Source organism: Vipera berus (genome assembly GCF_964194415.1).
Source record: "Vipera berus genome assembly, chromosome: 3".
NCBI lineage: Eukaryota > Metazoa > Chordata > Lepidosauria > Squamata > Viperidae > Vipera > Vipera berus.
Genome location: NC_138204.1, coordinates 188786372 through 188799152, shown reverse-complemented (window position 1 = coordinate 188799152; position 12781 = coordinate 188786372). Strand labels below are relative to the sequence as shown.

At 35.4% G+C, this 12781-nt stretch overlaps 1 protein-coding gene across 1 annotated transcript in view; it reads left to right on the top strand.

Moving 5' to 3' along the window:
- MMP16 (matrix metallopeptidase 16) overlaps positions 1–12781 on the top strand; it is a gene marked incomplete at both ends in the record, with an annotated part of 169740 nt that overhangs the window by 115087 nt on the left and 41872 nt on the right. Inside the window, one exon of the mRNA XM_081322723.1 lies at positions 1304–1518. Coding sequence (XP_081178849.1) covers positions 1304–1518 — 215 coding nt within the window. The remainder of the gene's footprint in view (positions 1–1303; positions 1519–12781) is intronic.

Sequence of the window (12781 nt, the reverse complement as noted above, 5' to 3'; positions counted from 1 at the left end):
AACTGCCAGAGAGTGCTTTATAGTCTCTGGCAGTTTAAAAAAGAGGAACAAACAGCCACATGCTTCTCCCAGAAGAAGGAAGCTAAAGCCACCAGCCTGATGATGACGGATGGGATTCCGTCGAAACGTTGCGCCTACAACTTTAGTTCTACGCGGGGAAAAACCCGAATAACCAAAGATCCACATACAAACACCCGCATAATATAAAATAGCCATAGCTCAGCAATTTATAATCAGTCAAGAAAAGTGGGAGACCCAGTTTGTTGTAGCGGTTAAAGCATTAGGCTATGAGTTCTGGCCCCACCTTTTGCACAAATCCAACTGGATGGCTTTGGGCAAATCACTTTCTCTCAGCCCTAGAAGGAAGGAATGGCAAACCACTTCTGAAAGCCCTTTCCAAGAATTGTCCAGGCACTCTCTAAAACTTTGACATGATTTAATGGGGGAAAAAAAGTAGAATAAATTTTAACAGGCATAGAGTAACCAAAGATTCAACTGAGAAGAATTATGCAAATGTAACTAGTCCTAATTAGTTAAATTTCCATAATCTAGCCTTAAATATAACAATTCAAATGTGTGCATAGTACATTAAAACATCTCTCTGTAACAAAGGAATCTGGACAGTTGGTCTGAAAAAGGAAAAAAAAAACCTTGGGAAGGCTATATGGCTACAACCTTAATAAACTATTCAATGTGATTATTTAAATTTTAAGCACAGATTAATGCTTAATATATTCTTCTTAATTATTTCATAATTAGTAAGTAAATGCTAAAAAAGAGAACAGTTAACCTTCAAAATTGTGAGAATTCAAAATAATTTTTTTAAAATAATTGTTTTCTAGTATCTTTATTTTTGTAAGAAAAAATATCTTAAAAAAGAAACAAAAAAATACAAACTAAGAAAGAAAAGGGGAAAAAATCCTTATACAGCATTTTATACTTATCAATAGCCACCAGTTTACCAATGAATTCACTACTATAATATGAATAGTATAAGAGATCACAGTACTGCAGGAGATCACTCTGCAGTTACCATCTTACTACTCCCTTATATTTGTAAAAGAGATAGGTCACACATTTCCTTGACAATAATATAGCTTTTCCATTTCTTAATATAATGCTTTTTGCCATCCTCCAAAATAACTCAGTGTTGAGTTCTCTGATAATTTAACTTGCTAATAATACATTATGTCATCACGTTCTTATGGTATTTTATAAAATTAGCATTATCTTGGTTCATAAAATCCAATATTATGAGGCTACTGTATATTAATCTTATGAGAGTTTTCTTTCTCATTTAAAGGTCCACCTGACAGAATCCCGCCACCAACAAGACCCTTGCCGACAGTACCTCCACATCATTCTGTCCCTCCTGCTGATCCTAGGAAGAATGACAGGGCTAAAGCTCCACGGCCACCCACAGGGGATAAGCCCTCCTACCCTGGTGTCAAACCCAATATCTGTGATGGAAATTTCAATACTCTAGCCATCCTCCGCCATGAAATGTTTGTTTTCAAGGTAGGTGGCCATTCTTTTTTTCTTTTAATTACTAGACCAAGAGAATGCATCTTTGCTTTTTCAAAAATGAGCTCTCATTCAGCCTGATTGTGCTTCTTAGCTTTCTTGCTCTTTTCAAGTTCAAGAAAGACATCTGAATGGCTTACATGTTTAACAGAGAAAAGGCTGGAATGTTCTATTTTGGGGAATGGATTAATGTCAGCAGGAAGTTGCAATGCTTCAAAAATGTAATGGTAAGTAAATACTGAATGTTATGGAGAAGGCATAATTCAAGTCATGAATAGAAGCTAATAGGGATGATTTGGTTGGGAATTTAGCCATTTCCACACTCATTGCTATTATTGTGTTTTCTGTATAAGGACCCTGTAATTTAACTTTATAATTAGATGAGACACTTTATAAAAGATACTTGTCATTGTGTTATGGTGGCCTTGATACATTCTGAATAGAAACCAGTGTTAAAAGAAAAGTTTTGCAGGTGTTTGAAAGCTTTTTGTTATTGATATTTTTGGGTTGGTTCAATTTTTGTTTGTTTGAACATGTGGCACTTATCCTGAGAACTAGAAAGCCTTTTTATTTTGATTTTAAATAGACTTTAATGTTTGTTGTTTTTTTAAATTCCATTTATATCCCGCCCTTCTCCGAAGACTCAGGGCAGCTTACAAGCTTAGCAATAGCCTTCATTCTATGTATATGCCTGCTTATTAGGGCTTTCACACACACCCCAAGAAGCATTATTACAAAGTCAGCTTAATTGCCCCCAACAATCTGGTCCTGTTCAAAGAAAACAAATCAAAGCAAATCCATTGACTGGACCACAATAATAATCTGGCACATTTTCTTGAATTGTTTCCAAAATGCAACATAGCCTTAATTTTAAATGAATTTTATGAGATATTTTGGTACAAGTTTTCAAAATTAAATAGAAGATATTAAGTGACTTTATATTAGCTTCCAAACACATATTCTTATTTCATATTTTCTTGAACTAGCTGTGATTATATATATATATATATATATTGGCTTGCTAACAAAGAATAAAGGGAGACCGATATGATCATTTCAAAGTTATTTGTTCTCATCAGTCAGCCATACCCTTCTGAGATTCGAACCTGGGCCGACTGCGTCTTAAGCAGTTGTTTTAACCCCTAGGCCACAGGCTCTCTCTCTCTCTTTGTTAGCTGAGAAGCAAGGAAGATATGTGTTAAATGTTTGTTAAGCATTCAGAATACACTTGCTTAGTCCCAGACATGGGACAAATCTTATTTCCTGTTTCAGCCTAGCCCAAGGCCATCTACAGGCAGTAGCCACAGCAGTGGCAGCTCATATTTGTGTAAAGTTTTTGGCTTGCTAACAAAGAACTAAGCAAGTTCTTTGTTAGCAAGCATTTAAGGATTAATAGGATAAGCGCTCTATTGATTGCCTAGTTTGCTACATAATATATTTGTATGCTGTCCTTATATATACTTTGGACTAAGCTTTGATGCAAAGAATGTGATTGATTCAATATCAGATGTTTCTGTGACTTCATAATTAAATTACATTTCCTATAGAAAAGACAATGTATACAAGGGATTTGCACGTAAATTACATCTAAAATACAGTGAACAGATTGATAACGGCAGAATTTTATTGACATTCATTGGAACTCTCAGCATGCAAACAAATGATAAGTTGGATCAAATTGTAGGCAACAAATTATACTGACATTTCTTTGATGTAATATATTTCTGTTGGGCTTTGTGATCCTTTCACATGCCAATACAATCTCAAAAACAGCCCTTATTCCCCAGAGGCCCTACAGAGGCCCTAGGACAGGGATGTCAAACTGCCAACTTGCGGACTGGATGCTTCATGCCAAAACCGTGCCTACCCCATTCCTGGCAATGGTAAAAAAGTCATGATACATCGTGTGACATCATGTGACGTCGCGAGTTTGACATGCCTGCCCTAGGGCAACTACTTGCAGTAGCAGGAAGATCTGTCTGAATATAGAGGATGCTAAGAATCACCAGGTTAAATCAGGTTGTCTTTGGATTTTGGACATAGGAGTAGTCAATATTCAAACAATTTAAAGGATGCTCGAGTAGAAGAACTACTGATTGAACTCAGCAATATGCATTAGAATATCATTGGATTATATGAAACTCTACAAAAAGGCAAAAATTTAGTTGAATTTGAAAGGACTAGACATTTATTCTAAACTAGCGGTATCAAAGATGGACAATGTATTTTAGTTGGTTTTTGTCATCAACCCAAAACTGAAAGTATATCAGACAGAGTAGCCCAATGCATCATTCAATTGAACAAACAATAGAAACTTCAAATCATCCAAGCTTATGCACCGACAATAAGCTATAGTGATCATGTGGTCGAAGAGTTTTAATGCAAGAATAGGAAGAACAATACCTGGAGAAAAAGCTACTCGCCCGTAAGGAAGTGGTGAATGAGATAATAGAGGTGACAGACTAGATTTTGCTGAAGGACAGGAACTTTATATCATGATCTAATTTTACAAGAAAAAATGGACATGGAAGAGTCCATCTGGGTACACAAGCAAAATTGACTACATCATGTCAAGTTATAAAACCCTATTCTGCAATTGTAATGTCATCAATCATTTTAACATTGGAAGTGACCATAGAATGGTACAAGCTAAAGTGAAGATGGACTGTCAAAAAGAGTGTATGAAACTGATAAAGACTTCACACACAAAAAATAGTGAAAAGTTGTTAAAGAACAGTGATTTTTGAGATTAATCTATCAAATCACTTTTCCCTATTGCAAGATTTGGAAGAGATTATGAACCAAAATGAACAAATAGTCAAAAACATCCTTGAATCTGCTTCATCTATAACCCCACCAGAAAACACTTTGTACAGCCAAAAATCTCTGATGAAACTATAGATTTAATTAAAAGATGACAGACAATGAAGAATAGTGGAATTTTCAGTAAAAAACTAGACTATGTGGAACTTTGCAAGGCCATAAGAAAATGTATCCAAGAAGAAACCAGTTTAATGTGAAGCTTGTGAAACAGGCAATTGAAGAAAACAAAGGGATTAATGGACCAAAATGCAAGCTATAAATGTAAGAAGGAAGATTTTTGCACTAAAATGTGAAGATGGCTCTGTGTGTAGAACAAGATAGGAAATGTTGGAAATAATTGGAAAATTCAATTCTGAGCTATACAATGATTAAGATAACTCAAAAGTAACAACACCCACAAAGAGGAAATGCCAACTATAGTATGGAGGAAGTATCAAGTGCCATAAAATTAATGAAAAATGACAAAGCTTCAAGAAATGACTCTGTTATGGTTGAAATGCTGAAAACTGGTGGTCACAGTTTATACAAGATACTAGCAAAACTATACTCGAGATACCGCAGAGAAGAAAAAATACCTGAAGCATGGAAAAATGCTGAAGTGATTCTTATACACATAAAAGGGGCTCAAGATGATTTAAAGAACTATCACCCAATAAGCCTTTTTTCAGTTATCTTCAAGTTTTCACCAAGATAATAGCAAAAAGAATATTGTGAACATTAAATGATGTACAGCCAAAGGAGCAAGCAGGGTTCAGAAGTGACTATAGCACAATGGCTCACATCCAGGTTGTTCAGCAAGTCATTGAAAGGCACAATGAGTACACCATGCCTCTTTTCTTGGCTTTCATGGACTATGAAAAGATGTTTGACTCAGTATTCCAGCAAGCAATAATTAAGGCATTGATCAAGCCGTAAACACTGCTTACATAAACTTATTACAAACAATATATGAAAAAACAATGGCAACAATTTGTCTTAATGATCTTCAAGTGGAAATCAACATAGAATGCGGTGTATGACAAGGTGATACAATATCACCTTATCCTTTTCTCAGCCTGCCTTGAAGTATTTTGAAAACTAGACTGGGCAAAAGATGGAATAAAAATCAATGGTGCCTACTTAAATCACTTAAGATTTGCAGACAATGTTGTTCTCTTCTCACAAGACCCAGAAGAGTTCCAAAGACACATACAAGAGCTGTACAAAGCCGGAGAACCATGTGGCTTAAAAATAAACCTGAAAAAGAGCCAGGTTATGTTTAATACATTCACCAAAGAAAGATTTTTTTATATATAAACCTTTATTGTCAAAGTACAACATGTGTACATTGAGATTAACTATATAACTGGAGAAGAACTAGATGAAGTAGACCACTACATATAACAGATCTCAGTGGAAGGTGATACAATAAAGGAAATTGAATGATGTGTTAAATGTGGTTGTCAGGCATTTGGCAAGCTAAGCATAATTTTCAAGAACAACCTCCCCCTATGCCTGAAGTGAAAGGTTTTTGATCAGTGTGTGCTACCTGCTGTAACATATGCCAGTGAAACATGGACACTAACCTCACAATCGATACAAAAACTACAAGTGGTACAAAGAGCCATGGAAAGATACAAGATAGAAAGACCTGCACATAGATTAGAGAATAAACATAGTTATACAATATCATCAGAGTAAAAGCAATGAAATGGAAATGGGCTGGTCACTTAAAAAGAAGAACTGATGTCAGATGGACCAGGCAGTCATAGAATGGATCCCACATGATAAAAAGTGTCTATGAAAGAGACCTAAAACAAGATGGATTGATGACATCAGCAAGTATTGTGGCCCCAATTGGCAAAATAAAGCTCAGGATCATATTGGTTGGAAACATGCGAAAGAGGCCTTCATCCTGCAGTGGATAGACAATGGCTAAAATGATGATGATGGTGATGATGATATATGTTTCATACAAGAGCATAACTTGTATATGAAAATTAATACCAGACCCCTCAAAGAATGCCACTTATATATAACTACATATACATTTATCTAGGTCTTTGAAGGTTTTTAAAAATATGATTTTTCCCTCCTGTATATGGAAGAGTAAATTACTTTATAAAGATTGCATTTTAATTCCTACTGTATTTTAGAGTATAGATTACAGAACATTTAAGGAAGATATTCCCTAAATTAGTCCATCTAGATTAATAGAGATACCAAGCTCATTGAATATTAAAGATTTTTGCAGTGGGATTTGACTTGTTGGGCAATTTATAAGGTTACTAAATTATATATTTGGAAAAGCTCTCATTGAAAAGTGTTTTTCCTGGAAGATTCCTCCTCACTGACATCATGGGTCTTCACTTATTCAAGAATCTAAATCTGAGAGACTATACTATAGACAATGTAAATGAAAATTACATATCCAGAAATAATCAAGACGTATATTCTTTTAGTGCTCATCATGAACAAAATAATTCATTTAAATAGCATGACATTTCTATACAGAGTCTGGGAATTCTTTTTTCCTTTTCTCTCATATGTTCTTTTCTCATTCTTTTCCTTTTAATCTTTCATAGAATACTTTAGTGCCCTAAGGTAGTCTTTGAAGAGAGTTTTGAAGAATGACCACCTCTGGTTGTGACCCACAATAAAAACAAAACAAAACCAGAAATAGCGATATCTATTCATTTACTCCCTTTTGTTACCATTCTTTTAACAAACCTCTTTGAGAGGTTTTTTACAAATTATCTGAAGTTTCTTCCAAAATTGTATGTCAGAGTTTTAAAAAGTAGCCATTTGAAGCAATATTTTCTATCACTACCAGCAGCCAGAACTACAATCATCATCTCTCAACTTTAAAGATACACCAAGTAATATCCCATGAGTGTCCTTTCTGATGATGCTCTGATCTTCTACCTTTAAGCTTTGTGTGTGTTGTCTTATCAGATAACTCAGTCTAAACTAAACATTTTAAGTCTAGTGATGCCAGGGAATAAATTAATACAGGGGACTGTGAGAAATTAAAATGTTCTCCTCCCCCACTGATCAATAGAGGAGAGGATTCATAAGCACCAATAAAATTGCCCAATTGATTCTGCCGATGTAGAACTTCAGACTTTTCAGATAATAAATATTAATTGGTCATGGGAGACTTGCAACTTTAACACAGAAATACCTGAATCCGGTCCAATGAAAATTGTTCAGGAGACCAAGCAACTTGGCATTTAATAAATTGAAATAACTGAACATTGTTTAACAATATTACTTAGTAGAATGTATAACTTTCCCTAATAACACAAGCAGCTTCTAGGTAATTGATTCATGGTTACTTCATTTCATTTCATAGAAAAGTGTCTTTTATGTATTCTTTTTCAGATAGAACTACCAGCTTTTGAATAAAGCCTTTGTAATATTATCATTTTATTTTTAATACCTTGTGGCCATCCGTCTTTGTGAATGAAGTGAAAGGTTAAGAATATCATTTTCTAACTTGACATTAAGCAGGATATTAAAATTCTCAGCCATTTGTTATGCCATTGATCTCATAAACAATAGAATATGCTCTAATTTGTTTTACACTGTAAAAATTATTTACTACATCACTAAAATTAATCTTATTTCCAGCCTAAAATTGTGGTTTTAGTTGGAAAGATCAACCATAATTTTTCAGCTATGAAACCAAGGCTGTAACTTTGATACAGACTGTAATCATTCATCTAATCTTAGAAAAACTCTATGCATATTTACTTAAAAGTAAACCACACTGAATGTTGGTGGAAATTATTTCTAGGAAACTGAGACAAAAATGACAGATTGCATTGCATGTAGTGAAGTACAGGCTTGTTTTCTGATGCTTTATTTATAATGCTATCCCTCTTCAGAAACAAAAGCATTCAAAAATAATATGCAATGAATAAAATTATTTTTCCAACTTTTTCAGATAGTTTGTCAACTGAATATTAAAATGGTGTGTACAGCATTTTGGACTCAGAAGCAAAAAGAGATTTCAGAGCATGCAGAGGTGTGAATATGCCACTTTCCTATAACTCCTTAAAACAGTCATGTCTTTTCACTGCTATCATATGATCTCCGCAGTAAACATATTTGATTTTAGGTAGTGTTTTTCAAACTTGGTAACTTTAAGATGCATGGACTTTAACTCCCAGATTTCACCAGCCAGCATGTTAGAGGATGAATTCTGGGATGAAGAAATAAAGAAAGTATTACTGCAAACAGATGAACTAATTTGATTAACAATATAGCTGATTTTTACCAGCTTTTTAGTAAATTCACTGAAATGGAACGTGATATCAAATCTCTGCTGAAAAATGGAGAGTGCTTGACATTGGAAAAGTAGAAGTGTCAACAGTATTTTATTGTAACATCTAACATACATTTTAAAAACTTTTTCTCATAATTTCTGGAAGAATGTTCATATATTAATCCAGTAGGCATAGGATTCTGTTGATCAAAGCTGGCCAGGTCAGGAAACAGACAACACAGGGGTTATAGGACTATTGGCTTTTAAAGGAATTTTGTAAGCTGAAGGAGTGTCCTGTTCTCACCTGTTATATCAAACAGAATCAAAACAGGTTCATTTTGGTTTTTCACCCTTTCTCCTTTCATTAGATTAAGTTGTTATTTATTTTAGCTTAAAGGTAAAGGTAAAGATTCCCCTGCACATGCGTGCTAGTTGTTTCCGACTCTAGGGAGCGATGCTCATCTCCGTTTTAAAGCCAAAGAGCCAGTGCTTGTCTGAGGATGTCTCCGTGGTCATGTGGCCGGCATGACTAGACGCCAAAGACTCACGGAACGCTGTTACCTTCCCACCGTAGTGGTCCCTATTTTTCTACTTGCATTTTTACGTGCTTTCGAACTGCTAGTTTGGCAGAAGCTGGGACGAGTAACAGGCGCTCACTCTGTTACGCGGCACTCGGGATTTGACCCGCCAAACTGCCGACCATCTGATCGACAAGCTCAACGTCCTAACCCACTGAAACACCGCGTCCCTTATTTTAGCTTACCTGCTCTTTTATTCTTTTATCAGTTATCTCCCTGCTCCAGATCAGTGTTTCTTTGAAAGATCATATGTATAACAATGTTCTGGCTGGACAATTTTAGGTGTGAAAGTCCACATCTCTTAGTGTTAAGGTTGAGATAGATTGTAGGTGACTTCTGGTAAATGATCTTTCAGTAGTAGCCTGAAACATATCTACAAGTACAAGGAGGATTCTAATAGTGAAGGTTAGAAAATAGAAAAGGAGATCAGAGCTATACTAGAAAGCACATATTTCATGCAAAACAAGAAGTAAACAATGCAAGAATGTGCATTAATTGAAATATGATAGCTTGTATGTAGAATAATACTTGTACAAATTGAAAGGCTTTCTTAGCTCAAAAGGTAGGAGATACAATGAAGACTGTATTTATTGTATATGAAATGAAGAAGTGTTTTTTTTATTTATTTCCTCAGTTTGGGGCACTCTCCAGTTTTTATGTTGTGTAGGAGAATCTGTTTTCTTTGTACTGCTAGTAGGAAACCAGGAAAGTCCATGCTTGATCTCGTCCCTTCCTCCATGTATTGGTGTCTGGTTTATATAGGCTCCTTAAGCAGTTTAGAGCATATAAAGTGTTAAAGAGTAGAAAACAAACAAACCAAATTTTGTGTGTGTGTGTCTTTGAACAGTTAGTTTTGATCCACCTGGGGTGGTGGTGTAGGGGAGTGAACCTCTTATTTTAATCCTAGCTAAATCCCAATAACATTTTAAAAATGTAAAAGTAATCATAATGCTGCTTTACTTACCCTATTTTCAATAATATTGGAAAATAAATATGTTGCTGAAGATATCTGTGAGGGAACTTAAAACTTGAAGAATATGCAGTAGTGACAAAATTAACAGCAGATAGTCACAACAGAAGTTTTAACTTATTTTGATAGATCTATGTGGGGTTGCCCTTGAAAAGACCACCAGGAAACTTTATCTTGTCCAGAATGCAGCAAGATATATGGTAATTGGGGGGGCAGGGTGGGGGGGGGCGTAGCTTTGTCCCTGTAACACCTCTGTTGCATAAGATGCACATGTTCCAGTTCCTTTCTGGGTGCAATTAAAGGTGTTGGTCATCACCTTTAAAGCCCTTGATGGCACAGAGCCAGCTTATCTGCAGGATCATTTTTCCCTAAGAACATCTACCTGTCCTACTAGGTCAGATAGGATGGGCACACACCTTGGTTGGTATAAGACCCTATACTACTTAATGCCAGGGTTTTGTTGATTTTGTTTTTGATCTGTTTAGTTTTACAGCTTTATTATGTTCTTTATGATGCTTTTACTTTTGATTGGGAGTCATCCAGAGGTGGTTATAAGTTGGGTGGCTATATAAATGTTTTAAATAAATAACCAAACTTAAGCAAAAATGCATACTATGTATTATACAGCAAGGCAAATGATTAAGAAGAAAAAAAGAAGAGATGGAGAAGAGGCAACAAACTGATGAGAAAATGGAAAACAATGTCTGGACAAGTGCATCAACTACAGGCAAGCAAATGAGAACACAAGCAAAAGGGACCACAGCCATTTTGGATTGATTCCTGCCTGGTGCTCAGCTTAATAGCAACATTGCTTAAGAGCAAAGCTTGAATCTTAGTAGCTTATCAGCAAACTGAGTTAGCCCTGCATATCCAGTGTAAGAGGATATTGCTGGAGAACTAGCATGCTACAATAAAGTTGCCTAATGGATAAATGTCAGTCATCCTCAAAATAACTCTTCATTCAAGTTCTACCAGTATATATCCATATCTATTGAAGATCAAAGATTAGCTAACATTTTATTTGTGATAGCTCTACATTCCAAAGATATACTGATCAAATGCAAATCTCACAACACAAATCTGTTCCACAAACTGATTAAAATTATCCCTTTGGCAGGAGAACCAAGAAAGCATAATTGACAGAAATAATTACAAAAAGTCTCAGCAAGGAATAATTTTAAATTACACTGAGACATCTCTCCATTTTTTTATCACAAACAAGTGTTATCTTGTAGTATTAACAATACATACCAAAGGGAATAATTGCAAGAACACTTCAAGCACAAGGCTTAATTAAAATTTCTTTTTGTTACAAAATGATAGCTTTTCAACTAATTTAGGTAGACATTTTGAGAAACATTTGCAAGTGCTTCTTGAAACACTGTAATCTGTGTAAATAGCAATAATATTTAAGAAACTGTTGTTTTGCTTTCTTACTGAGTATATTAGACATAACAAATTACTTATTAGAAAAAAATATAGCATATCTACAAGGTGACCAAAGTAGACCTACAGTTCAGGAGATGTCACCCATTCCAACCCATTATTCCAAGGAATTTTTTCATTGTCACTATCAGTAGAGTAGCTATTAGCAGGAATCTTTGCTTGTTGTTCTTGTAATATGAGATCCAAACTGCATAAGCTACCTCTGATGTAGAAGGACTTTTATCTTTATTCCATGCACAGATTCAGTTCATTCTTGCACATGGTATAAGGAACAGGTCCTTCCTAGTCAGCCCCTCAATTACAAAATGTCTTGGACTAGTCAGGGTTATTGCAGGATGATTCAAAAGTTGTTTGTGTTCCCATAACATTTGTTCCCTTCTTGTCAAATGGCTTGACTCAGTCACAAGGGGAATCAGTCTTTAGGGTTGAGACAAATATTCTCTTCAAAATATTCTAGATAAAACTGTGAGTTCATAGCTGACACTGGACTGGGGAGAAGACACTGAGGAAGTAGCCTTTTAGGGAAAATCTTTACGTTGTAGATATTTTATATATATATTGTTTTTCTGCTTTTAATGTTAGCGATGGTAACAGAGCTTCCTTTGTGAGTGGCATTGCTGCATAATCTTTCTGGGGAAATAATGTTGGTTGCTGCCAGCTGGCACTTCCTCCACCATCAATATCTTGAATTAATACTGTACATTGGGAAGCCTAGGGTAGAAAATGACATGATGACAAAATGACAAAACATCAGGATGGCCCTGACCTTGCTGGCCTTTTATAGGTCCTAAAGACCTAGTTTTGTGCCCAAACCCAGAGTCCTGAGTGTGTGTAGGGACCCATTTCTTGTTGTGCTAGTGATTGTGGGCTATGATAGTTATCAGCTGCTCTGTATTTTAATGTATGTATTGTTGTAATTATTTTTATTTTATTCTAATTTTGTTTGCCACTCAGAATCACTTGTTTAGATGGGCAGGTCTATAAACTGAATTAAGGAATTGTCAGCTACTGATTTCAAGGTGATAGCAAAAACCACTACCAGATTGAATGCCAGTAGTCTAAGCCACCAGGTGGAAGACAACTGCCAGATGAATTGTAATCATGCCATTGGTAACATAGTTTTTTAATACAGTATTTAGCCCTGCAATGGAGACTATTGATGGTCTGATAGAAACACTCCACAACAAAATG